The following is a 26,052-nucleotide window of genomic DNA, read 5'->3' as shown; positions in this document are numbered from 1 at the left end:
AACTTACTTGATAATTTATCTTCCAGGATGTAATAAAAGCTCTTTATGTCACTAGTGATCTTAAACAGTCTCAGTTTGACTTAAGCTCTGTCTGCTGAAAAGAGTCATGGAGAAACAAAATGGAACCACATCCATATATGGGTCACAGTGCCATGATTGGCAGGACAGATTTATGGTCATGGGATTAAGAACTTTCCCAAGAGGAAGTGGCAAAACAGGAGTGAAGAATAAAAACAGTTCCAAACAATTGGGGCAGGGAAATCTTTTGTTTTTGCTGCCTTGTCACTGTGTGTAGCTAGCTGCACTGTAACCATTAAAATTACTGATTGTCATCGTATTGGTTGCCTCGTTGAACTGATCGACATCTCTGAGCATATCTCTTATATAATTCATTCTAAATCCTTTCAGCAGGGATGTTGTGCACCCTCCCTCACACTGTTAACAGTGGAATCATTGCCTCACAGTGAGCAAGGTACTGAAGAATCAGTGCATTTAGTGTTCAAGGCTCCTTTACAAAAAGAAAAGACAATCGGCAGCATCTTTACAAGAGGCTCTTCATCAGAACCTAAATTTAACATTCACATAACGACAATCGGTTCCGAATTTGCTGTTTGCTGCTATTAACAAGAGGAGAATGAATTCTACAGCATCCCTCACCTTATCACTTCAATACTTGGGCACAGCATAAGACCCCGTGCCAGGCTTCCTCCACCATCAGCGGTGAGTTCACTGGAATGAAGGCTGAACAGAGAGGTATACAAATGTAGATTATTATTTGCTGCGGTTATGCCTTTAGCCAAACATACATTAATCACCAAGTAGGTCATTTTAACCTAACTGCAGATGGGTAACTTAGGAAATCAGACAGAGCATTGGTTTTAGGCACCCCCTCATTTTCCTCTCCATTTTAAATGTGTAAAACCAGCACTGCATTTGATCTATCAGGTCCTGATGGAGGGGTTGGATTAAAAATTCCCACTATCCGACACAGGCTCTAATCCCCTCTATATATCATTGACATTTTCTTTAAAATGAGCTTCAAATCACAATATGTGGTAAATCAGCATGTGTTTTAGAACTGTGGAACAAGAAAACAGCCTCATCCGACAGATGATCGAAACAGTTTGAACCTTAATAAATTATGTCAAGTGTATTGATAAACACAGTCACAGAACACAAGACACACACACACATATGCACGCACACACATGCACAAACAGATACACACAGTGACACACACACACACATGCGCACACGTTCACACAGACACACACACAGTGACACACACACACAAGCACGCACACAGTGACACAAACACGCACGCACACACACGCTCAGACACACGCACACACACGCACAGACACACACAGTGACACACACACACACACACACACACACACACACAAAGACATGCATATGCAGGCACATGCGCACAAAGACACACACAGTGACACACGCACACGCACGCATGCAAACACACGCACAGACACACACAGTGACACACATGCACACACACAGTGACACACACACACACACAAAGATATGCATGCACACACGCACATGCACACGCAGACACACGCGTACACACACAGGAGTGAACATCAGACAGCACTTACTTCAGAATCTTTAAGCAGGGCAGCTTCGACAGTGCTTCAGCCAACTTCTTCGCAGTTTGATCACCAATCTTGTTTATGGACAAGCTACATGTTTACATTGGTTGGACAGATTGAAAACAATTGATATCAATATTCAATAATTCTTGTGGGAACACAGTGAGCTATTGCATCAGCACCAGTGTTAAATGAAAATGCTGGACAACATTTGGGCTGAAAATTCTTCAGGTTAGAGCCAGAATAGGGAAAGTAACTTCCGTTTCTGATTTAATTCTAACAGGAGGAACACAAAATTTTTTAAAAAAGAATCACAAATCTGAAATGAGGAAAAGACTAATTTGCAAGGAGAACACAAACAGTGGTTTATTTTCGGGCTCTTTTTAACCTCTTGTCAGGAGAAGGACCTGACAGTTATTGCAGGTTCACTTTGAGAAATGACATAGCCAGCAAAGATGGTGACTGGAATTTTCCAGAAAATCACAGCTGAAATTTTCTGATTTGCACATATAGTGGGTGAAGTGCCTGACCATGGGTAAGAATCCAGGATAGGTGCCTGATAGTGAGTGTAAAATGGCTTTGATTTCTGGTTTCTTTCGGCTTTGCTGCCGCCTTAAAGGCTATGCTTTTTGTACACTCTTCCAAGTGGAAGGATTTTAAAGATAAGTATATCGGGTCATTTTCAGTTTTCTTGCTGCTGCTGTGTTAGGGCTTTCATGAACCTTTGTACCCACTATTAGTTATTGCCTTCAGCCTCAGCTCCTTTTACTGGTGGATTCCCAGTTGGAAGCCTCTGAGTTTGTTTGGAGGAGGCAATTCAGCCTGTAAGAGAGGTGCTTATATCAGCACCTGTACGTCTGCAGAGAGAGATGAACGTACTTTGGCAAGATGCAATGCTGGTGGAGGTGTCTCTTTCAACTGATTCTCTCCCACACCCCAACAACAGACCTGAAGTAAATGCCTGATTAATCTGAACAAGTCTTCAGAAGCCCTCTAACCACACTGTGTGCCATGCTTTAGGTGGGATCTACAGTGAAAAAGAGGTCTCTCAGGTGGAAAAGAACCAACTTTGTCATGACAGATGGTACCCATCAAGGTGGCACCAACTCATTCCTACAGGCCCTGGCATAACTACTTGCCTTCTGAGGGTTTGGGTTCGCAAAGATGTTGCAGCCATTGTGCAACAATGGGAGGCACATCCACAGAATCACAGGGCAGAATCTTCGGGTCGGCGAGCGAGGGTGGGGCCCACTTGCCGATGCACAAAACGACGCACAGTGATGTCGGGCGTGCGTCCCGAAGTCACCACATGTCCTTCCGATCTTGAGTTCGGCGCGCGAGCACTGGATTTTGCTATTAAGGCTATTTAAATATCAATTAAACAAATAAACTGAGCTGCCCATCCAACCTTAAGGTTGGCGGGCAGGCAAAGAGCCCAGGCGGCCTTTGCATTTATCATAAAAACTCATCCACGGGTGGGATGAGATTTCATGAGGGTTTTTAAAGTTTAATAAAAATTTTTAATAAAATTCATTGGCATGTCCCAGCTCATATGTCACATGAGGGGACGCCTTGAAAAAAATTTTTTTTCTTTATTAAAATTTTCAAAAATCAAACTAATTTCCCTGAGGCAGCTCTGTGCCTCAGGGAGATTTCTACACTCTTCTGTGTGCATGCACAAAGAGTGCAGGCCCTGACTCTCCCTCCTCCCCCCGCCCCCTCAGGGAGCACTCAGTGCTTCCGGGTGCACATCATGCTGGGCGGGCCTTAATTGGCTCGCCCACATAAAATGGCGGCGTGCAGCCGATCATGGGCAGCAATCGGCTATGCGCCCGCCCGTGCCCGCCCAACCCCACCGATGGGGAAAGAATTTGCCCCACAGATTTTTTATAGCACAGAAGGAGGCCATTCAGCCTGTTGTGTTTGCCCGGCTCTCCGAATGAGCAATGCACCTAGTGCCTCTCCCCCAGGGACAGCTGGGGTCTGAAATTTGGCTGCACCTTCACGGTCTATGGGATGGTGAAGTGGAGTAGCACAGAGGGCACCCTCCTTATGTGACCATCATGTATCATATCCTCAATGTTAGCAACCATCAAACAAGGGGATTAGTTCCTAGCCTGCTCTTTCTATACACAAAAATCCTCTTTCCTTTGAGTTTTCCCACCACTTTTTAATCTCTTAGCCCTTCAGATTTTGTAAAGGCTGTTTCATGGGTTGAGATGGCTTTCTGAAATTCATCCCCCCACCGCCATCCCTTTTCAGATACTCCCTTCAAATCTCTTTAAATTACACAGGCACACAATTTCTCTGTTCCATCACTAAAGTCTTTCCTACACCTAGTTCAGTCTGCACCTTAGTGCAAAGTGAGACTGTGCAGGAGAATTGAACGCTGTCTCAAATTGGAATTGGCAGCAGTTCTGAACCACTTAGAACTTGATGTAGATGAAAATCTACCTTCGTTTCAAAACAAAACTCAAAAGAGAAATAGTTTGCCAGTGTTTTGATGGTTCACAAAGTGAGCTGGTGTCAGCATTCACTCTTCAACTCAAGTGAATGGTATTATTTCAAACAGTAATCTGATCAATCAGCATGATAACACATGGTTAACATTTCAGGCCGATGAGCTCTGACAAAAGGTCATCAACCTGAAACACTAACTCTGTTTCTCTCTGCAGATGCTGCCTGCTGAATATTTCCAGCATTTCCTGTCTTTATTCAGGATTTCAACTCCAGAGTATTTTGCTTTTGTGACAATACGTTGCACTTACTGAATCTCTTCCACTGATGGGCATTGAGTAAGAGCTTGCGCCAGCCCCTCTCCACCAGCTGCTGTGATGCTGTTCTGTGTCAAGCTAATGGTGAAAACACAAAAGGTTACAAAACATTTTGAAACGTATTGAATGCTGAAGCCACTTTTGGTTGAATACATCACTTATCATCTCACAATAATCTGTATTTTCCAAAAGGGTTCGCTAAATCTATCTGTCATCAGGTTAATATCACATATAACACAAGCCCCACATTAATCATCAGTACGAGAAACTCTTCAGTAGGAGCTCAGGATTGACTGTAACACATGTAAAAGTAGATTACTATTTAAATAAAAACCACTGATGATTGATATTTTGTCAAACCCCACTCCCCGTGGGGTTGTGTGATACTTGAGTCTTTAGTCACCTTACTTTAGATGTCACTGTACTAGTTAAGAAAGGTGACAGAGAGAAAACAGGGAATTATAGTCTACTTAAGCCTAACGTCTGTTGTCAGCAAATTACTAGGATAGAGAGAACACCTTGGACATTTTTAGCTAAACAGAGAAATCCAGCAAGGATTTGTAAAGGGTAGCTCATGCATGACATATCTGATTGAATTTTTTTGAAAAGGGCACTAAAGTGGTGGACAGGGGAATATCTATGGATGATATTTATATGGACTTGCAGATGCAATTTGATAAAATTCCTCATAGCTGACTGCTAACTAAAGTTGAAGCTCATGGAGTTGATTGACCTGGTTTGGAAATTGGCTGAGCGACAGGCGACTGAGAGTTGGGATAAAGGGCAGGTTCTCTAATTGGCAAGGTGTGACTCACGATATTCCACAGGGATTTATTTAGGGGCCTCAACTATCCACTGTCTTCATTAACAACTTAGATGATGGGATGGAGAGCCACACATTCAAGTTTGCTGATGATACAAAGATAGTCAGCATTGTAAGCAGCATAAATAAAAACATAAAATAATAAAGAGGTATTAACAGATTAAGTGAATGGCTCCAACTGTGACAAATAGATTTCAATGTAAGCAAGTATGAAATCATCCATTTGGATCATAAAAGGATAGAACAGGGTACTTTCTAAATGGTGAAAAGCCAGAAGCAGTGGAGGTCCAAAGAGAATTGGAGGTCTAGGTACAAAGATTATTAAAATGTCAGGAACATTAATTGAACAGACTAACGAAATACTGGGTTTCATATCTACAGGACTAGGATACAAGGGGATAGAAGTTATGCGTCAGCTCTAAGAACCCCTGTTTAGGCTTGGCAGGACTGGGTTCAGTTCTAGGCACTGCTCTTTAGGAAGGTTATATACTCTCAGTCTCCTGTCACTCAACCAAGTTCCAAACCAGGTTAATCAACTCCATGAGCTTCAACTTTAGTTAGCAGGGAGCTATGAAGAATGTTATCAAATTGCATCTGCAAGTCCAAATAAATATCATCCATAGATATTCCCCTGTCCACCACTTTAGTGCCCTTTTCAAAAAAATTCAATCAGATATGTCATGCATGACCTACCCTTTACAAATCCTTGCTGGATTTCTCTGTTTAGCTAAAAATGTCCAAGGTGTTCTCTCTATCCTAGTAATTTGCTGACAACAGACATTAGGCTAAGTAGACTATAATTCCCTGTTTTCTCTCTGTCACCTTTCTTAACTAATACAGTGACATCTAAAGTAAGGTGACTAAAGACTCAAGTGTCACACAACCCTATCGGGGAGTGGGGTTTGACAAAATATCAATCATCAATTACAGGGTTTGCACATTGATTTACTAGAGCGATACCTGGGGGAGCATTTTCTCCCCTTCTGGGGGGGCTGAGTGGGAGTGGGCATGGGCGGGCGTGCAGCCGACTGCCGCCCATGATCTGCTGCGTGCCGCCATTTTATGTGGGCAGGCCAATTAAGGCCCGCCCGGCGTGACGTGCACCCAGAAGCACTGAGCGCTCCCTGTGTGGGCAGGGGGTGAAGAGGGAGTCAGGGCCTGCACGCATGCACGCGAAAGAGAGCAGGAATCTCCCTAAGGCACAGAGCTGCCTCAGGGAGTTTAATGTCACTGTGAAAATCTGAACGAAAGATTTTTTAAAATTATTTGGACATGTTCCCTTGTGTGACAGTGTCACATGAGCTGGGACATGTTAAAGAATTTTAATAAAAAACTTTATTTGATTTATAAACCCTTCAGGAAACCTCATCCCGCCCTTGGATGAGGTTTCATGAGAAATGCGAAGGCCACCTTGGCTCTTCGCCTGCCCGCCAACCTTAAAGTTAGACGGGCAATCCAGACAATTAGTTTAACTAGCTGTTAAATGGCCTTAATAGGCCTTTGGAGGGCATGCAACTGACTCCGGTGCCCGCCTGCCGAACTGAAGATCGGAATGATGCGCAGTGACATCAGGACGCTAGCCTGATGTCACCACACATCATTTTACGCGTCGGCAAGCGGGGTCCACCCCTGCACGCCAACCAGAAGATTCAAGTCCTCGATTCCAAAGGTTAAATTATGAGGAGGAATTACACAAATCAAGGTTGTATTCCCTGGAATTTAGAATTCAGAAGATTAAAGGGTGATTTGATCAAAGTTTTCAAGATAATAAAGGGAACTGATAGGGTCAAAAGAGAGAAACTCTCTCAATTCATTAAGAAGTCCAGGACTATGGGATACAGCCTAATGATTAAGAGTCTCACTTTTCACAAGTGAAACAAGTGACCACCGGCCAGGTGATCGAAGTTTCAGTAGGGGAGCATTTCGGGAAAAGTGACCATAATTCAGTAAGTTTCAAGGTACTGGTGGATAAGGATAACAGGAGTCCTTGGGTTAAAGTGCTTAATTGGGAGAAGGCTAATTATAACAATATTAGGCAGGAACTGAGGAATCTAGACTGGAGGCGAATGTTAGAGGGCAAATCAACAACTGACATGTGGGGGGCTTTCAAAAATCAGTTGATAAGAATTCAGGACTGGCATGTTTCTGCTAGGATGAAGGATAACTATGACAAGTTTCAGGAACCTTGGCTAACGAAGGATATTGTGAGATTAGTCAAAAAGAAAAGGGAAGCATTTGTAAGGGCTGGAAGGCTGGGAACAGATGAAGCCCGTGGAGAATATAAAGAAAGTAGGAAGAAGCTTGAGCAAGGAGTCAGGTGAGCTAAAAGGGGTCATGAAAAGTCATTGTCAACCAGGATTAAGGAAAATCCCAAGGCCTTTTATACATATGTAAAAAGCAAGAGGGCAGCTAGGGAAAGGGACAGAGGTGGGAATCTGTCTGTGGAGCCAGAAGAAATGGGAGAGATACTAAATGAGTACTTCTCAGCAGTATTCACCAAAGAGAAGGACTTAGCGGTCGATTTGTCTAGGGAAGAGTGTGTAGATAGCCTGGATCATGTTGAGATCAAAAAAGAGGTGTTAGGCGTCTTGAAGAATATTAAGGTGGATAAGTCCCCAGGGCCAGATGGGATCTACCCCAGAGTACTGAGGGAGGCAAGGGAGGAGATTGCTGGGGCCTTGACAGAAATCTTTGTATTCTCACTGGCTATGGGTGAGGTCCCAGAGGACTGGAGAATGGCCAATGTTGTTCCATTGTTTAAGAAGGGTAGCAGGGATAATCCGGGAAATTACAGGCCGGTGAGCCTTACATCAGTGGTAGGGAAATAATTGGAGAAGATTCTTCGTGACAGGATTTACTACCATTTGGAAGCAAATAGGCGTATTAGTGAGAGGCAGCATGGTTTTGTGAAGGGGAGGTCGTGTCTCACTAACTTGATCAAGATTTTTGAGGAAGTGACAAAGATGATCGACGATGGAAGGGCAGTGGAAGTTATCTACATGGATTTCAGTAAGGCCTTTGACAAGGTCTCTCATGGCAGACTGGTACAGAAGGTAAAGTCGCACAGGATCAGAGGTGAGCTGGCAAGATGGATACAGAATTGGCTTGGTCATAGAAGACAGAGGGTAGCAGTGGAAGGGTGCTTTTCTGAAAGGAGAGCTGTGACTAGTGGAGTTCCACAGGGATCAGTGCTGGGACCTTTGTTGTTTGTAGTATATGTAAATGATTTGGAGGAAAATGTAACTGGGCTAATTAGTAAGTTTGCAGACGACACTAAGGCTGGAGGAGTTACAGATAGTGAAGAGGATTGTCAAAGGATACAACAGGATATAGATCAGTTGGAGACTTGGGCGAAGAAATGGCAGATGGAGTTTAATCCGGACAAATGCGAGGTAATGCATTTTGGAAGGTGTAATACAGGCAGGAATTATACAGTAAATGGCAGAACCCTCAAGTGCATCAACGGGCAGAGGTTCTGGGTGTACAGGTCCACAGGTCACTGAAAGTGGCAACGTAGGTGGATAAGGTAGTCAGGAAGGCATATGGCAAGCTTGCCTTCATTGGCAGGGGTATTGAGTATAAAAGTTGGGAAGTCATGATGCAGCTGTATAAAACATTGGTTAGGCCACACTTGGAATATTGCGTGCAATTCTGGTCGCCACATTACCAAGAGGATATGGAGGCGTTGGAGAGGGTGCAGAGGAGGCTTACCAGGATGCTGCCTGGTCTGGAGGTTATTAGCTTTGAGGAGAGGTTGAAGAAACTCGAATTGTACTCACTAGAGCAACGGAGATTGAGAGGCGATTCGATAGAAGTTTACAAAATTATGAGTGACATGGACAGAGTAGATAGTCAGAAGCTTTTTCCCAGGGTGGAAGAGTCAATTACTAGGGGACATAGATTTAAGGTGAGAGGAGAAAACTTTAGAGGAGATGTGCGGGGCAAGTTTTTTTACGCAGGGGATAGTGAGTGTCTGGAATTCGCTGCCAGAGGAGGTGGAGGAAGCAGGTACGAGAGTGGTGTTTAAGAGGCAGCTTGACAAATACATGAATAGGATGGGAATAGAGGGATATGGACCCCGGAAGTGCAAAATGTTTTAGGTTGACAGGCAATATGACCGGCGCAGGCTTGGAGGGCAGAAGGGCCTGTTCCTGTGCTGTACTTTTCTTTGTTCTTTGAAATGAGGAAACATTTCTACAAGCAAAGGGTGGTAAAAGTTTGGAATTCTCTTCTGTAAACAGCAGTTACCAGATCAATTGTTCATTTAATTGATAGATTTTTGTTAACCAAAGGGATTCCAGGATTCGGGGCCAAGCTGGAGTTGGGTCGTGTATCAGCAGTTACCTCAATGAAAGCTGATACAGGATCAAGGATTAAATGATCTACATTTAGGCCTGTAATCCCTTGAAAACAAAGCTTAAACATCCTTGCTCAAATGAAGGGAAACTGCCCTGGATCTTTCTTCTGAAAGTGCTGATTTATGTAGGGGATCAAAGGTCACCGAAGCCAGTAGGCCTCTGGCATCTCCTCCAAGTGAATACTTTTCATCTGTGACCTTGGACAGAGCAGGTGCCTGGCATGACAGCCACACCCAAACATTCTCCTGTAGGGAACAGGAAACCCAGTATGGAAACGGGTGCTAGTTGACAGTTCCCCTCCCAAGGAGGTGACAAGGGTGCAGAGAATAATTGTACAGTGCTAAGTCATCCAAAACTCTGCAGCCTGAATCTTAACTCACTCCAAATCCCATTCGCCTATCATCCCTATGCTCACTGACTTACACTGGTCAAACAACATTTCATTTTAAAATTTGCATCCTTGCTTTCAAATCCCTCTAGAGCTTTGCCCCTGCCTATCTCTGTAACCCCCTCCAGCCTCACAACCCTCAGAGATATCGGCGCTCTCTCATTCTGGCCTCTTGAGCATCGTCGGTTTTTAATCACTCCACCTTCAGTTGCCTAGGCCCCAAACTCTGGAATTCCCTCCCTACACCTCTCCGTCTGTCGCCCTATTTCATTTACCGCCTTTAAGACACTGCTTAAGGCTGACCTCTTTGACCAAGCTTTTGGTCATCTGACCTATCATTTCCTTATGTGCCTCAGTGTCAAATTTTGTTTTATAATGTTCCTGTGAAGCGTCCTGGGATGTTTTATTATATTAAGGATGCTATATAAATATAAATTGTTGTTTTTAAGTTAAATCAGTTAACTCAGCACAGATGGAGGCGTGAACTCGGGACCATCCTGGTTTTAATGGCTTGTTACTGCACCGTGTGGAGCCACTAGGCAAGCCCGTGGGGAAATGCACATTTACAATCAAAACACAACTACTTACTTCAGCATCTTCAAACTTTTCATATTGGGCACTATATCTGCAAGTTTCAACGCGCCCACATCCTCAATACAGTTTCCATATAAGCTGAACAGGAACAGATGGTTAGGAGTTTACAGATAAGTAGTTGTTCTCATTTAACAAGTCTCATCACAGCAGAGTAACAAAATGATCAAATAATACATCTCACATTTCTATAATCTATTTTGATGGTAGGTTGTACATTTGACACCAGTGATGTTATACCCACACTGGGCTGAATTAATTTACTCTATGCTACAGGGTGACAGTGTGATGTGTGGTATTAGTAACAAACGTCTCAATAGAATTATGTGAAATTTCTTTGGTTTTTGGGCTAAAGCATTACCCTGGGTTACCAACATTTCCCAGAGAGCAGCTATCTGAGTTATGTACATATATGTTAATGGGATGATGGCTGATATCAGGCAGCACGATTTCAATCTGCTTGTAAGCAAGACCAGAGGCTACAATCAAAAACGGATCTTTTCACTATTTATATCCAAATAGTTGTGAGTTAATCTTAAAGCTAGAAACCGCCAGAAAGAAATGCTTCGGGATTGCAAGCAGTCAGGATAAGGAACATGTTGCACTTCAATATATCAATGAGCCCACCTCCAAGAAGCAGTCTTGGGCCATTTCCATTTGGCACCCTTTTCATTTGTCTTTCTTAACTTTTTTAAAACTTGCAGTACCCTTCTCTGTTCTAACAATCCAAAGTGCCAAATGTTTAGCCAGGTATACTCCAATCCCCACTTGTAGGTATATTACAGTTATACAGTCATAGAGTTATACAGCACAGAAAGAGGCCCTTTGGCCCATCATGTCCATGCTGGCCATCAAGAACCCATCTATTCTAATCCCATTTTCCTGCACTTGGCCTGTAGCCCTCTATGCTATGGTGTGCGCATCCAAATACTTCTTAAATGTTATGAGGGTTTCCACCCCCTCAGGCAGTGTGTTCCAGATTCCAAACACCCTCTGGATGAATAGATTTTTCCTTAAATCCCCTCTAAACCTCCTGCCTCTTACCTTAAATCTATGCTCCCTGGTAACTGACACCTCTGCTAAGGGGAAAAGTTTCTTCCTATCAACCCTATCTATGCCCCTCATAATTTTGTATACCTCTATCAGGTCCCCCCTCAGCCTTCTCTGCTCTAAGGAAAACAACCCTAGCCTATCCAGTCTCTCTTCATAGCTGAAACGCTCCAGTCCAGGCAACATCCTGGTGAATCTCCTCTGCATCCTCCCCAGTGCAATCACATCCTTCCTATAGTTATACTCCACTTCCCACTTATAGGTATATTACAATTATACTCCGATCCCCACTTATAGGTACATTATAGGTATACTCTGCTCCCCACTCTAGCCCCAGGTGCAGGGACAGGAATATCTGCCCCTGTACTTCGCCACAACACAACAACAGATTGTTCAGAGGGTTTGTACTTGTGAAAAACTTGGCTATGTAACTGTCACCGGGCTTAAAATTTAAAAGAAGTTGCATTTATATAGCACTTTTCATTGACATCCAAAAGCGCTTTTCAGTCAGTGAAGTACTTTGAAATTTAGTCACCATTGTAATGTAGGTAATGTGGCAACCAATTTGTGCACTGCAAGATTCCACAAACAGCAATCTGATAACAACCAGGTAGTCTGTTTTTAATGATGCTGGGTGAGGGATAAATATTGGTGAGTGCCGTGAAATCTTTAAAATTCCCGTTGCGAGGACAGATGGGGCCTCATCCAAAAGAGGGCACCTTCAAAAATGCAACTCTCCCTCAGATTGCACTAGATTGTCAACCTAGATTCTGCAGTCATTCTGCAGTCACGAGCAAGATTCATTCTAAGTAATTAGCTGTATTGTGAAGTGTTTCTGAAGGTGCTATATAGATGCAAGCCTTTTTTAAATTAAATAAACCAGCATATATTCTGAGTTGTGCATATAGTAGAATCAGACAGATCAATGTAGTAGTATACTTACTCTATTTCTACAATCGCAGTGCTGCATTTCAGTCCATTTGCAAGATGCATTGCCCCTTTGCAACCAATGGAATTACACCTCAAACTAAAAGAACAGGAGATGATTTTAATGCCTTCAGTAACTGCCGAGGACACACTCATCAATGCCAAAAAAAACTGGAGATGCAGAGAAGACACTGGAGGAAAAGGTCCCTTTGGATTTTCCTGGTAGCCTCAGTTCAATGACACATACATTCCATCACCAGTTGGCAAGCAAGGTCTAACTGTAGAGTCACAATGCTTGTTAAAAACTCAATGGGTGTGATTTTCCGGTCCCGCCAATGGCAGGCATTGTCGCGGGCGGGACAACAAAATTTAGAGAGTACCATCTGGCCTGCAATGATGCCCACTACTGGCGGGACTGGAAAATACCAGCCAATGGGTCAGTGGGGGTTGGGGAGGGATTAACTTGTTTTTTAACATCATGTTCATGCAGATTTTCATGTTGGCTGCTCCTTTTTCCATTTTACAATCTTCCCTTTCTTTATCCTTTGATCCAGGTACCTCAAGCTGAGAATGTTGGTGCACAGCCTGCTTCTCAGTTCCTGGTAATGATTCCTACTGCTGGCCACAGGGAGGCACCAGAGACCACAAAGAGCATTGGGATAAAGGCAAACGAAGCAGTTACTCATGGCGTTCATTCATATTGAGACACCAGAACTCACCCTTAATCAAATAGTGCCATGGCGTCTTCTACATCGAAAAGAGAGGGCACACAAGTCCTCAGTGCTTGTGACAATATAATGCTCTGTCAGAGCTGCACTGAAATGTTAGTTAAATTATGTGCTCAAGAGTCTGGAGTGGGACTTAAACCCATAGGGCAGAATTTTTCTGTCGGTGAGTTGGGGGTGGGGCCTGTTCGCCGAAGGGAAAATGACACGCGATGACATCAGGAGGAACCCCCAATGTCATCCCACCCCATTTAAATATTCAGGAAGGCGGGGGTGGGGCAGTGAAATCAGCTGTCCACCCGCCGATCTGTCAATGGCCAATTGAGGCCATTGCCAGGGTAGTTAAACCAATTAAAGACCCTGCCCGTCCAACCTTAAGGCTGGTGGGCAGGCCGGGGGCCCCAGCGGGCATCTGATAATACATGAAATCTCATCTACTGGCGGGATGAGGTTTCATGTCTGTTTTTAAAAAGTTTAATAAAATTTCTGTGATATTTATTAACATGTCCCATCTTGTGTGCCATTGTCACATCGGGGGACATGTTAATAATTTTTTTATTTTTCTATTTTTAAAGTTTCAAACACTGTCAGCGATCTCCCTGAGACAGCAATTAGTCTCAGGGAGCAGTGCGCTCTTTCACATGCATGCGTGAAAGAGCGCACTCTGGCAGTTGGGGAATCCCTCCCCCCTCGCACAGGAAGTGCATAGCGCTTCCCGTCGGGCGGGCCTTAATTGGCCCGCCCACTTAAAATGGCGGCAGGGCCCATTTCGGTGGTGGCGATCAGCTGCCCACCCGCCACCGAGCCGGTGGGGCCTGCCCACTCATCAAGGGCAAAATTCTGCCCATAACCTTTAGGCTTAGATAATTGGTGTGCTACCACTGAGCCATAACCAAGACCAATAGCAACAGAATTGCAAGTGGCGTTCTATATACACAGTTTGTTGAGTCTCGTTATCAATTTAGTACCAGGATAGCAGCTCACTGAAACTCTGGGTAGATTTGTTTCATTTCTTAACAGAAAAGTATCACTTAGATGGCAAAGCACCAACTGGAATTTCACTAGACTTCAATGAAGCCTATAAATTTAAATTATATTACAGGCGACAGGAAGTGAAGAGGAAATGGGCAGAAAAATAGTCTATTTCCACTGGTTGGAGATGAGTCAGAACTATCATCATAAATTTAAGAACATCCCTAGAACAAAGGTAGAGGTTAGGAGCATTTTCTTTTGTGCAGAAGGACATGGAATTCCAAACAAAAACTGCAATGGAAGCAGAATCCAACAGAACTTATGAAAGACAAGTAGATAAATAACTTTAAAATAAAATTTTCAAAGGGATTAGGGGAAAGGCAGAGAGCCAGTATCAGGTGTGATGGGCCAAACACCCTCCTCCTATCAAATTCTTTGGTTTTACAGGATAGATTCTCCCCTTGCTGCCCAGTGTGACACAGATTGTCTGTCCATCATTGAAACCACCCAACTTTCAACATAGGTGGTTTCAGGAATGGGCAGTCAATTGGCAATGCCAGTTCAGATGGTGGTTTGTGTAATGGGCAGTCAATTGGCAATGCCAATTCAGGTGGTGGTTTGTGTAATGGGCAGTCAATTGGCAATGCCAATTCAGGTGGTGGTTTGTTTAATGGGCAGTCAATTGGCAATGCCAGTTCAGATGGTGGTTTGTGTAATGGGCAGTCAATTGGCAATGCCAGTTCAGGTGGTGGTTTGTGTAATGGGTAGTCAATTGGCAATGCCAATTCAGATGGTGGTTTGTGTAATGGACGGTCAATTGGCAATGCCAATTCAGGAGGTGGTTTCAGGAATGGGCAGTCAATTGGCAATGCCATTTCAGGTGGGGTTTCAGGAATGGGCAGTCAATTGGCAATGCCAGTTCAGGTGGTGGTTTCAGGAATGGGCAGTCAATTGGCAATGCCAGTTCTGGTGGTGGTTTGTATAATGGGCAGTCAATTGGCAATGCCAATTCAGGTGGTGGTTTGTGTAATGGGCGGTCAATTGGCAATGCTAGTTTTCATACATAAGATAAGTTAAACATCTAATTTATATCAGGAATTTGGACGCAGAGGTCACCACAGCCAATGGAATTTCCTTTCGACATTATTTGCACATCAGATTTCTTCACCCTCCTTCCAACCAACCTCACCTTGATATCTAGTCAAATTTGAATACAATGCTGAGAACTCACTTTAGTTTCTTCAGACACGGCATTCTTAGTATTCCTTCAGCTAATAGCTGTGCACCACTGTCCTTCAGCATCAAGGAATCCAAGCTGTATGAGAAGAAAGAGAACAGGCTGGCATTAATTTTTCTTGTGCCACTCCATGTGTCACACGTATCAATTGCTTTAGTGCCAGTTATTAAAGAGCAGGGCATGGCACTGCTGGAGGTGCTGTCTTTTGGATGAAACATTAAATTGAGGCCCTGTCTGCCTGCTCAGGTGGATGTAAAATATCCCAAGGTGCCCTTTTGAAGATGAGCAGGGGAGTCCTCCTTGGTGTCCTGGCCAATATTTATCCCTCAATCAACATCACAAAACAGAATATCTAGTCATTAATACCTTGCTGTCTGTGAGAGTTTGCTGTGTGCATACTGGCTGGCGCATTTCCTACAGTACAACAGTGAGTACACTTCAAAAGTGCTTAATTGGTTGTAAATCGTTTTGAGATGTCCGCTGGATGTGAAGAGCGTTATATAAATGCAAGTTAAAAGCAAAATACTGCGGATGTGGGAAATCTGAAATAAAAACAGAAAATTCTGGGAAAACTCAGCCGGTCTGGCAGCATGTGTGGAGAAACAGTTATGTTTCAAGTCCGTATGACCCTTCTTCAGAGCTCCAGTATTAAAAAGCTAAATGACACAACAGAATTTAAACTTGCACACAAAGCAAAAGCAAGGGGAATTTGCCATGTTAAGACAGAAGAGCATCAATGATTTTCATTTCTTGTTGGAATCTATTCTTATTAACTTTCTTGCATGACATTTTAGATTGTATTTTTTGTATTTGTAACTTTTCTGCTTCAGATCTCTTTTGAAGTGTAAATAAATGAGCGTATTTGTTACTTTGTGATAATCTTTGTGATAAAAGCCGTCATTCTGAATTGAGTTACTTGTGTAGCCCATGACAATATTAAACTGAGTAATCAGAGAATTGTATATGGCTATCCTCAGGGTAAGGGGCTTCATAAGGGCAGATCACAGGCAAATTTACAGCTTCTGAACAATATGGGACAAGACCCATTGACAGGAACTGTTAGGAGGCAGCACTCACTTAACTGAGGCCCGAATCCAAAATTGGGTTAGGTTTCCTGTTGCTGGTTTAGGGAGGGCAATGCAGACGCTCTGCCAACTTCATGCCCGCTTTGCCCCAATATATCACAATGCATGATCTCCATTGCACGAGCACAGCAGAGATACCACTCTGCCCATTGTCTGAACTGTAAAGATAATTATGGATGTGGCCCTCAAGTGACTTATAGAGTAGGCCAGGTTTCTCTAATATAGGGTGGATGGAGCTTCTGCATCAGAGGGGCATTATCTACATTTGTCCCAGTACTATCCGAGAGAGAATGGCCTCAGAAAATCAAATGGAAAGAGATGTCAACGTGCAAAAAATTAGGATAAAGATTGCACCCTCTCCCAAGGTTTATGGACAGTGTAAAGGATCCAGCACTCACAACCTTTTCTCATTCCATCATCTTTCTTGGGAGAATTACTTTACCAGTGACAGTGAAGTATGAAGGTAACTAGGGGCAGGGAAAAGAGGTACAGGGTAGAACACGTGGGGCAGTTCTCCCATTGAGGAATGGAGTAAATGGCACAGTGAACCCGTCAGGTCTCCTGAGGCAGCTGTCTGGTTTTCGTGGGGCTAGTTTGGGCAGTGTTGTGGTGCCAACCTCAGGTAAGTACTGGTGTGTGTGAATGAAGGGGTAAGTGTAAGGGGTAAGTGTAAGGCAGGGGTGGTGAATGAAGGGGTAAGTGTAAGGCAGGGAGGTGAACAAAAGGGTAAATGTCAGGTGGGGGAAGTGAATGAAAGCGTAAGTGTAAGGCAGAGGAGGTGGACAGAGGATAGGTTAGGCCAGAAGTGACTTGCAATAGTACTGAGGACCATAAACCTGTGTTAAGCCACTCTTAACATAGGCAAAGAGTCTAATGACTTCAGTGCCTTCAGCTTAAGGGAAATAGGAAAAGATATTCGAGGCTGACCTCTATTCTGTGAGCCCATCGACAAGAGCAGGAAGGAGTCAGACTCCAATCTTATCCTTATTTATGTTATAATTCCACCTCTCCCCCACATCACCAGACATACACGAGTAAACAGTTTCTTGGTTGGGGAACCAAAGACATGGAACCATCCCTCAGAATGGGTCATTGCCATTAGGACTGGAGGGAGGGATGTGAGAGGAAGCTGTGAGGAGGGAGGGAAGAGAGAGCACATCTCTCTCTGCACATCCTGCTACTTTGCGGGAAGGTACTTAAGAATGAAGCAAAATGGTGGTTCAGAAAATACTATAAAGTTTAACACTACACCTTATAAACTACAAGTTGGTGGGCAAGTGTGCTACATAGCCTGCACTCAGTTTGCTACTTAGATCTGCAGAAACCACAGAGCCCCATCATTTAAACTGTAGGTCAGAAGTTCAGAATGAAAAAGACAACTGAAATGTATTTCGTACCCACAGAGCCTATGAATCAGCAAGACAGAAAGTAAAATAGCAACATGGTGACACTCTACCACCTCTCACCACCTCCCCCACTTCTTCCTAGAAGGCCAAGTGTCTGACAATCAGTGGTTGAATCAGAAAAATTGAAGAGAATAACAGAAGATCATGAGGAATACAAGCAGGAGTAGCCCAATGGAGCAGGCTCAACCACTCAATATGATCAAGGCTGATCTTCAGCTTCAACTCCACTTTCCCACCTGAACCCCATATCCCTCGATTCCCTGAGACACCAAAAATCTGTCTCTCCCAGCCTTAAATATGTTCAATGATGGAGAACCCACAACCTTCTGGGGTAGAGAATTCCAAAGATTCACAACATTCTGAGTGAAGAAATGTCTCCTCATCTCAGTCCTAAATAACCAACACTTTATCTTGAGACTGTGCCCCTGAGTTCTAGATTCCCCGGAGAATCAACCTCTCAGTATCTCCCCTGCCAAGCCCCTTTAGAATCTTGTCTATTTCAATGAGATCACCTCTCATTCTTCCAAACTCCAGAGAATATAGACCCAATTTACTCAACCTCTCATCATAGGACAACCCTCTCATCCCAGGAGCCAATCTAGTGAACCTTTGCTATATGGCCTCCAATGCAAGTATATCCTTCATTAAATGGAGACCAAAACTGTGCAGTGTTCCAGGTGAGGTCTCACCAAAGCCCTGTACAATTGTAGCAAAGCTTCCTTATTCTTGTACTCTAATCCCCTTGCAATAACATACCATTTGCCTTCTTAATTACTTGCTGTACCTGCATGCTAACTTTCTGTGTTCCTCATAAGAGATCACCAAAGTCTCTCTGAAGATCAACATCTACAAGTTTCATGCTTTTAACTAAATCTATCACGTCTGGTGTCAAAATACAATTGGCAAAATTTTCCAGCATCTGTTGTATATCTGAAATATAAACAGAAAATTCTGCATGCACTCAGAGAAACAGAATTAGCATTTCAGGTATGTGACCCTGTTTCAGAACTGGAAAATGTTACAGATGTAGCTGGTTTTAAGTAATACAGGTGTGGTTTGGCAGGGGCAAGTCAAAAGGGAAGATCTGTGAGAGGCAGGGCTTAAATGATGAAAGGGACGATGGTGCAAGGCAAAAGGATGTGGTAATGGGACAAGTAAAGACACAAAAGATGGGTTTGGAGGAGCACGGGGATGGCAACAGCAGAATCATTCATGATTCTGTCTGAAAGGAGAAAGGGAAGAGTGGTTACCATCTAAAATTGTTGGACTGAATGTTGAATCTGGGAGGCTGCAAAAGGACAAGTCTCCTTGTGGCAGGGGCGTGATAGTTAATTGTGAAATAAGCACAGTGAGGATCTGTGGGTTGTTTGAATCGATTTCCATGCACAATAATTATAATATCATTATTTTGGACTGAACCAGGCTCACATTGGCTCCCATCCTCTCTTGGCCAGATGGTGAGGCTGTGGCATCTCTCTGGCCCACCTTTTATTTGTCTAGCTTTACTTTCCATTTCCTATCAGCCTGCGTGCTCTCTCACCGCCTTCTGGCCTTTTCACCACGGGTCCCTTTCTTTCAGATTCCATCTTGATTCCTCGCTTTCCAGTTTTGTGCTCTTGGCTCAGTTGCCAGGCTATTTTCATTACATTTTTCCAATCAATTCCCATCAGCATGTGGGCAAAGTTTCCAGAAAATTTCCTGGCTTACGTAAGAAAAACAAGGCAACTTTTCACTTACTTTATCTCTTCCAGTCTTGTGCAGTCACGGAGCCCTTCAGCCAACATATTTGTTCCAACCAAACCAGCGGCTGTAGAGATTCTAGACAAGCTGAAACGACAAAAACATAAGATTATAAGGAGTACGTCATTCTGCTCCTCAAGCTTGCTCTGCTATTCAATAAGATCATGGCTGATCTGAGTGTGGCCTTAACTCCAATTTCCTGTCTGCCCCATATCCCTTGACACCCCTGTTGATCAAAAGTCTGTCTAACTCAGCCTCGAATCTATTCAATTCAATGACCCAGCCTTCACTACTCTCTGGGATACAGAACTCCAAAGATTCCTGATCCTCTGAGAGGAGAAATTCCTTCTTATCTCCATCTTAAATGGAAGACCCCTTATTTTGAAATTTTGCCCCTAGTTGTAGATGCTCCCACGAGGGGAAACGTGCTTTCAGCATCCAATCTGTCAAGCACCCCCTCAGAATCCTATATGCCTCAATAGGATCACCTGTCATTCTTCTAAATTCCAAAGAATACAGGCCCAGCCTGCTCAACATTTCTTCATAAGACAACCCGTTATCTCCAGAAACGCAACTTGTGAACTGTCTCTGAACTGCCTCCAATGCAAGTATATCCCTCAAGTAGGGAGACCAAAACTGTACACAGGACTCTAGGTGTTATCTCACCAAAGTCCTGTGCAGTTGTAGCAAGATTTCTCTATTTTTATACTCCACCCACCTTGCAATACAGGTCAACATTCCATTCGCCTTCATAATTACTTGCTGTGCTTGCAAAAAATCTCAGAAACCTTACGACAACCCTTAAAAATGATAACGATGCCCTGCATTCTAATTGAATGATGTCAACTTTTCCAGGTTGTCTAATTTTTTTGGGGGGGTTAATTGAGTTTGTGGCCTGAATTTTCACTCTCGACTCGGTAGCACAGAGTTGAGGAAATTGCTGGCTTCGCAAACCCGACTTGGGAAAAAGTGCCCACGATGGTCTAATTTTCATTCCTGAGAGGCAAGTGTTAATGGGAGCCAGGCCCACCACCTCCGGAAAGTGTTTGGATGCAGCCACAGGGGCTGCCAGATGCGGAGATGGGCTGGGCCAAAAGGCTGGCCTTGGTGATCCAGGACTTTATCCCAGTTGTAAAATAAATAATAACAAACAAAACGGCCTTTCAGCTGTCACCCCTCATACACACTTCTAATGCCCCATTCATGCTAACACACCGACTCACCCCATCATGGCCCCTCATACCCTTCATGACAACCTATGCCCCCATAACCACCCCATGGCCCTTTATGGCCTCCATGTCAACCTATGACCCTCTAACCAGTCCCCATAGTCTTTTCTAGCCCTTCTTTAAACTGCAGCCTGTTTTTTTAAATTTAAAGACCTGAAGATTTAAATCCCTTGACTGCCTGACAGTTCCTTTCACACTGCCATTTTGGCTAAGCTGGAAACCCTTTCCATTTTCATGAAAACTCAGGCCCAAGTCTTCATTTATAACTTGCTAAATGCCTGGCTTCAATTTTATGGGAAGCTGAAGGAACAAAAAATGACAGTGGTAACTGATAAACTGTAATGACCTAACAAGCATGAATAGAGCCCACCCAGGAAAGCAGCATTTCCTGTCTTTGCAGGGTCAGGACTGGAATCAGGCCAGGGTTCGCGCATGTGCCAACACGGAGGCAGCTGGTCATTTAAATCACCAGCTGCCACCACTGACTTCGGATTTTTGTACCCCAAGCTGAGTGAATCCTGGAGTGTACAAAGCAGACCAGGTCAGAAGAGGTCTGAATTTGGTGGATTCTTTGGATAGCCAGGATAATCCTTTGGAGAAGGGTCCCGGGACACCTTTAGGAGGAGTAAGGCACCCTTTGGAATTGTAAGGATTAAACATGATTATGCATTTTTATGCATAAACTCATTGGAACTATCAAGGAACTGTCCAGCTGTGAAGGGATTATCAAAGCTCTCCAGGAAGTATCAAAGCTCTTCAGGAAATGTCCAGCAATACTAGGTGAGTTGGCACAGAGGGGTTAAGGGTAAAGGGTGGTGGGTGGCGTATGGATTGGCATGAGTTGGCACTGAATTGGCATATGGGTATTAGAGGCCGTGGAAGATGGGTAGAGGGGCATGGGTTGGCATAGGGGTATGATAGACCTTGGGGTTGGGTGTGGTATATGGGTTGGCACAGATTGGCATGGATGGGGCATAGGGGGTGATGGAGGGGGTGAGAGGTGAGGGCTGGAGAGATGTTTTTTGTTTTATTACTTTTTAAATTTATCTAAATGCAATGCTGGGGCACAGAGGCAGACCTTGTACCAAGCCTGTCCCCACACCTGGCAGCCTCAGCACTCATTTCGGGGTTGCCAGACCCGACCCCTATTTCAGCCTGCAACCCCCACCCCCACCCCTCATGACAGAAAATCCGACTTGCGGGCAGACATTTTTAAAGATAAAAGCAAAAAACTGTGGATGCTCGAAATCCAAAACAAAAATAAAAATACCTGGAAAAACTCAGCAGGTCTGGCAGCATCTGCGGAGAGGAACACAGTTAACGTTTTGAGTCCGTATGACACTTCAAAAGAACTAAGTAAAAATAGAAGAGAGGTGAAATATAAGCTGGTTTAAGGGGGGCTGGGACAAGTAGAGCAGGATAGAGGGCCAGTGATAGGTGGAGATAGCCAAAAGATGTCATAGACTGGCCCTCTATCCAGCTCTACTTGTCCCACCCCCACTTAAACCAGCTTATATTTCATCTCTCTTCTATTTTTACTTAGTCCTGTTGAAGAGTCATACGGACTCGAAACGTCAACTGTATTCCTCTCCGCAGATGCTGCCAGACCTGCTGAGTTTTTCCAGGTATTTTTATTTTTGTTTTAGACATTTTTAAAGGTCAGATTCGCTGAGCCGGGAAATTTCCCAACTCTGCGCACCCGAGCCAGGAACAAAAATCAGGACCTAACTGTACAATGTTAAAGAAAGTCAAATCTGATCATGGGTTCATACTTGATCTTCTTCAGCTGCTTCAAGCCTGGTAGGGTTTTCCCGAGTTCAGAAACTCCCTCCAATCCCAGTTCGTTTTGTGACAAGCTGAAATGAAAGCAAAGGAACAGAGACTTTACGCGCAGAAGAATCTCAGCTTTAAACAGTGACGTAGAAACTTTACCGGCCGACCTTAAACATTGCCTGAAAATTTTTATGACCCGATAATCTTTTTAATGATGTCGGTTGAGGGATAAACAATGACCAAGATACCAAGGATAACTCTGCTGCTCGCCTTCAAAGTGGTGGCCTTGATCTTTTACATCCGCCTGAGAGGATAGATGGGGGGTCTGTTTAGCATTTCGGCAGAAAGCCAGCACCTCTGGCAATGCAGCACGGGTATCGATTAAAATACTTGCTGAGAGTTTCCTGCAATGTCGATTTTGTTGTGAAACGGCGTAAGGTAGATCAGCTTGCAAACTGATTTCTAGCGCCATACTGATGCCAACGTTTACCAAAAAACTGATCTAATTATGTCTCAGCCAGATAAATGTGTAATCACAAATGTTGTAGCCAATGGCCAATAATGGCCACACATGGTTGAATTATCCCACGGGTGTTGGGAACCTGATGCTGGAACCATTTCTGGGTCCCGAGCTCATGCATTTCAGTAGCACGTCTGCTGGTTTAATTCCACGGGTGGCGCCTACTCCATTTGCTAGCTGATTAGGGCGGTGGGCAGCGGGCGGCTCACAGGTATGGGGGCGCCAAAGGAGGAGCCAAAGGGAAGGCCAGCAAGCAGCCCCACTGGGGCATGGTGGGCACTGCTCAGGCAGAAAGAGAGTGTGAGAGTACCACAAGATGGAGGCATTCACCTGATAGTCTATAATAGGCTTGTCCAACATTTTCGCTCAAGGGGCCACATTTGCATATTTTTCTCATTCAAGGGGCTGAAGAGCAAATTTCGCGCACACAATCAATCTCTTGCACAACACCCCCCCCCTCCCACATACTCAATCACACTGTCTGACGGCCCCCTCCCTCACTCTCACTGCCTCACTGCCTCCCCAACACACACAGACACGCTCACTCACTGCCCCTGCCCAGCCCCCCAAACACAGACACGCTCTCTCACTGCCCCTGCCCAGCACCCAGACACACAGACACGCTCTCTCACTGCCCCTGCCCAGCCGCTAGACACACTGACACGCTCTCTCACTTTCCCCCCCAACACACACACAGACACGTTCTCTCACTGCCCCTGCCCAGCCTCCAGACATAGACAAGCTCTCTCACTGCCCCTGCCCAGCCCCCAGACACACAGACACGCTCTCTCACTGTCCCTGCCCAGCCCCCAGACACACAGACACGCTCTCTCACTGCCCTTGCCCAGCCCCCAGACACACAGACATGCTCTCTCACTGCCCTTGCCCAGCCCCCAGACACACAGACACGCTCTCTCACTGCCCTTGCCCAGCCCCCAGGCACACAGACACGCTCTCTCACTGCCCCTGCCCAGCCCCCAGACACACAGACACGCTCTCTCACTGCCCTTGCCCAGCCCCCAGACACACAGACACGCTCTCTCACTGCCCTTGCCCAGCCCCCAGGCACACAGACACGCTCTCTCACTGCCCCTGCCCAGCCCCCAGACATACAGACACGCTCTCTCAATGCCCCTGCCCAGCACCCAGACACACTCTCTCACTGCCCTTGCCCAGCCCCCAGACACACAGACACGCTCTCTCAATGCCCCTGCCCAGCACCCAGACACACAGACACGCTCTCTCAATGCCCCTGCCCAGCCCCCAGACACACAGACACGCTCTCTCAATGCCCCTGCCCAGCACCCAGACACACAGACACGCTCTCTCAATGTAGAACTTCTACGTAGCACTCAGGCATAAAGTAAAGACTTGAACTTACAGTTGTCACAACCTAATGACCTCCCAAAATGTTTAAAGGCCAAAGAAATGTCATAATTTTTGTAACGTAGTAAACGGTACCATTACTGAAACTGTCCTGAGTTACATTTTAATTCAAATCAAAAGTGATAAAACAAAATGCCAGAGCTTTCAACCATTGTTAAACTCCAGGGGCAGAATTTTGCTCTTGTCAGGTGGCCTTGACAGGGCGGTCAGGAAACTGACTGCCACCTGCAATCGGGGCTGGACCGTGATTTCACCACCAATTAAGGCCCGGCCAGCGTGAAACGCAAGCAGCAGCACTCAGCGCTGCCTATGTGCGGGGGGGAGGAGGGCAAGTGCGAACATCGCGCACGTGCTTGAAAATCTCCCTGAGGCACAGTCCCCTCTTGCGGCTCTGTCATGTGAACAGGGACATGTTGTTAATTAAAGTTAAAAATTTTAATTTTATTTTTATTTGCTGTTGGAAACCTCATCCCGCCCGTGGATGATGTATCCAAAACAATGCAAAGGCCGCTTGGCCTTTCTGCTTGCCCGCCAACCGTTAGGTTGGGCAAGCAGCAAAAAACTTATTTTAACTACCTTTTTAATGGCCTTAATAGGCCTTTTAAAGGTTGGCGGGTGCGCTGCTGACTCTGGCGTATGCCCGCTGACCGAAATATGGCGCATCATTTTACGCTTGGTCGAGTTGGGCGCGTGCCTGCCTGACGAGCTAAAAATTCAGCCCTATATCTGATGCTGACTCACTCGACTCCCGAGGCAACTCCACCTCCCCAGAGCCAGGCTCTATCGCATTCCAACAATTGTGTAACTATTTCAGACTGCAGTTATCTTTGTAACTTCCATTCCCCATTTTCCAAGGAGCTAATGGTGGACTTCAGCACTAGACTGGGGCAGACAGACTCATCAAATTCCGCCTATTCTTTCTTCTGAAATTTAAACCAATTTTGCTTCAAAATGGAATAAGCTGATCCCTCCTGCCCCCCTCCCCCGCCCCAGAGATCTTGTGATTTGCTATATATTGCAGCACTTATAGTAAGGAATGGAGGAATGGGGAGGCAAGGGGAGCAGTGGGTACAGGGGGAGAGGTCAGAAGGAAGCATAGGCCAGAATTTTCTAACCCCATCCCCCTTCCCCATGGCAGGGCCGGCGAGCCATTGAAATCTCCAATCACACCGGCGGGACCAGAAAATGCCGCTGGTGTGAAGGGGTAGAAAATTCCAGCCATAGTGTTTATACTGGCAGAAAGTGGATCAAGCCCAGCATTCCTGATGGGCAAGATAGTTCACTCCATGTCATTCTGGTCCATTTTCTAATGATGACTTGAGGGTTACAAATTTCAGATGCCCAAGACCAGATAACCTGCTCATAGATGGTACAACCCACAACCTAAATAAGAGTGCTTGAAAAATAAAATTAGGATAAAAATAAGTTGGGGTAGAATAAGCTTTGAAAAACAATTAG

The 26,052-nt window shown here is 44.8% G+C and overlaps 1 protein-coding gene across 10 annotated transcripts in view; it reads right to left on the bottom strand.

Annotated features, from left to right (window-relative positions):
* nlrc5 (NLR family, CARD domain containing 5) overlaps window positions 1-26,052 on the bottom strand; it is a 211,434-nt gene that overhangs the window by 17,423 nt on the left and 167,959 nt on the right. For all 10 annotated transcript variants that reach the window (XM_041191229.1, XM_041191236.1, XM_041191233.1 and 7 more), the window contains 8 exons: window positions 22,688-22,771; window positions 19,684-19,773; window positions 15,450-15,533; window positions 12,538-12,621; window positions 10,542-10,625; window positions 4,379-4,462; window positions 1,617-1,700; window positions 658-741 (listed from right to left, as the gene is read on the bottom strand). In XM_041191229.1, coding sequence (XP_041047163.1) covers window positions 658-741; window positions 1,617-1,700; window positions 4,379-4,462; window positions 10,542-10,625; window positions 12,538-12,621; window positions 15,450-15,533; window positions 19,684-19,773; window positions 22,688-22,771 — 678 coding nt within the window. The remainder of the gene's footprint in view (window positions 1-657; window positions 742-1,616; window positions 1,701-4,378; window positions 4,463-10,541; window positions 10,626-12,537; window positions 12,622-15,449; window positions 15,534-19,683; window positions 19,774-22,687; window positions 22,772-26,052) is intronic.

The sequence above is a fragment of the Carcharodon carcharias genome, chromosome 7 (assembly GCF_017639515.1).
Source record: "Carcharodon carcharias isolate sCarCar2 chromosome 7, sCarCar2.pri, whole genome shotgun sequence".
Classification (NCBI taxonomy): domain Eukaryota; kingdom Metazoa; phylum Chordata; class Chondrichthyes; order Lamniformes; family Lamnidae; genus Carcharodon; species Carcharodon carcharias.
This window is presented reverse-complemented; position numbering and strand designations above follow the sequence as displayed.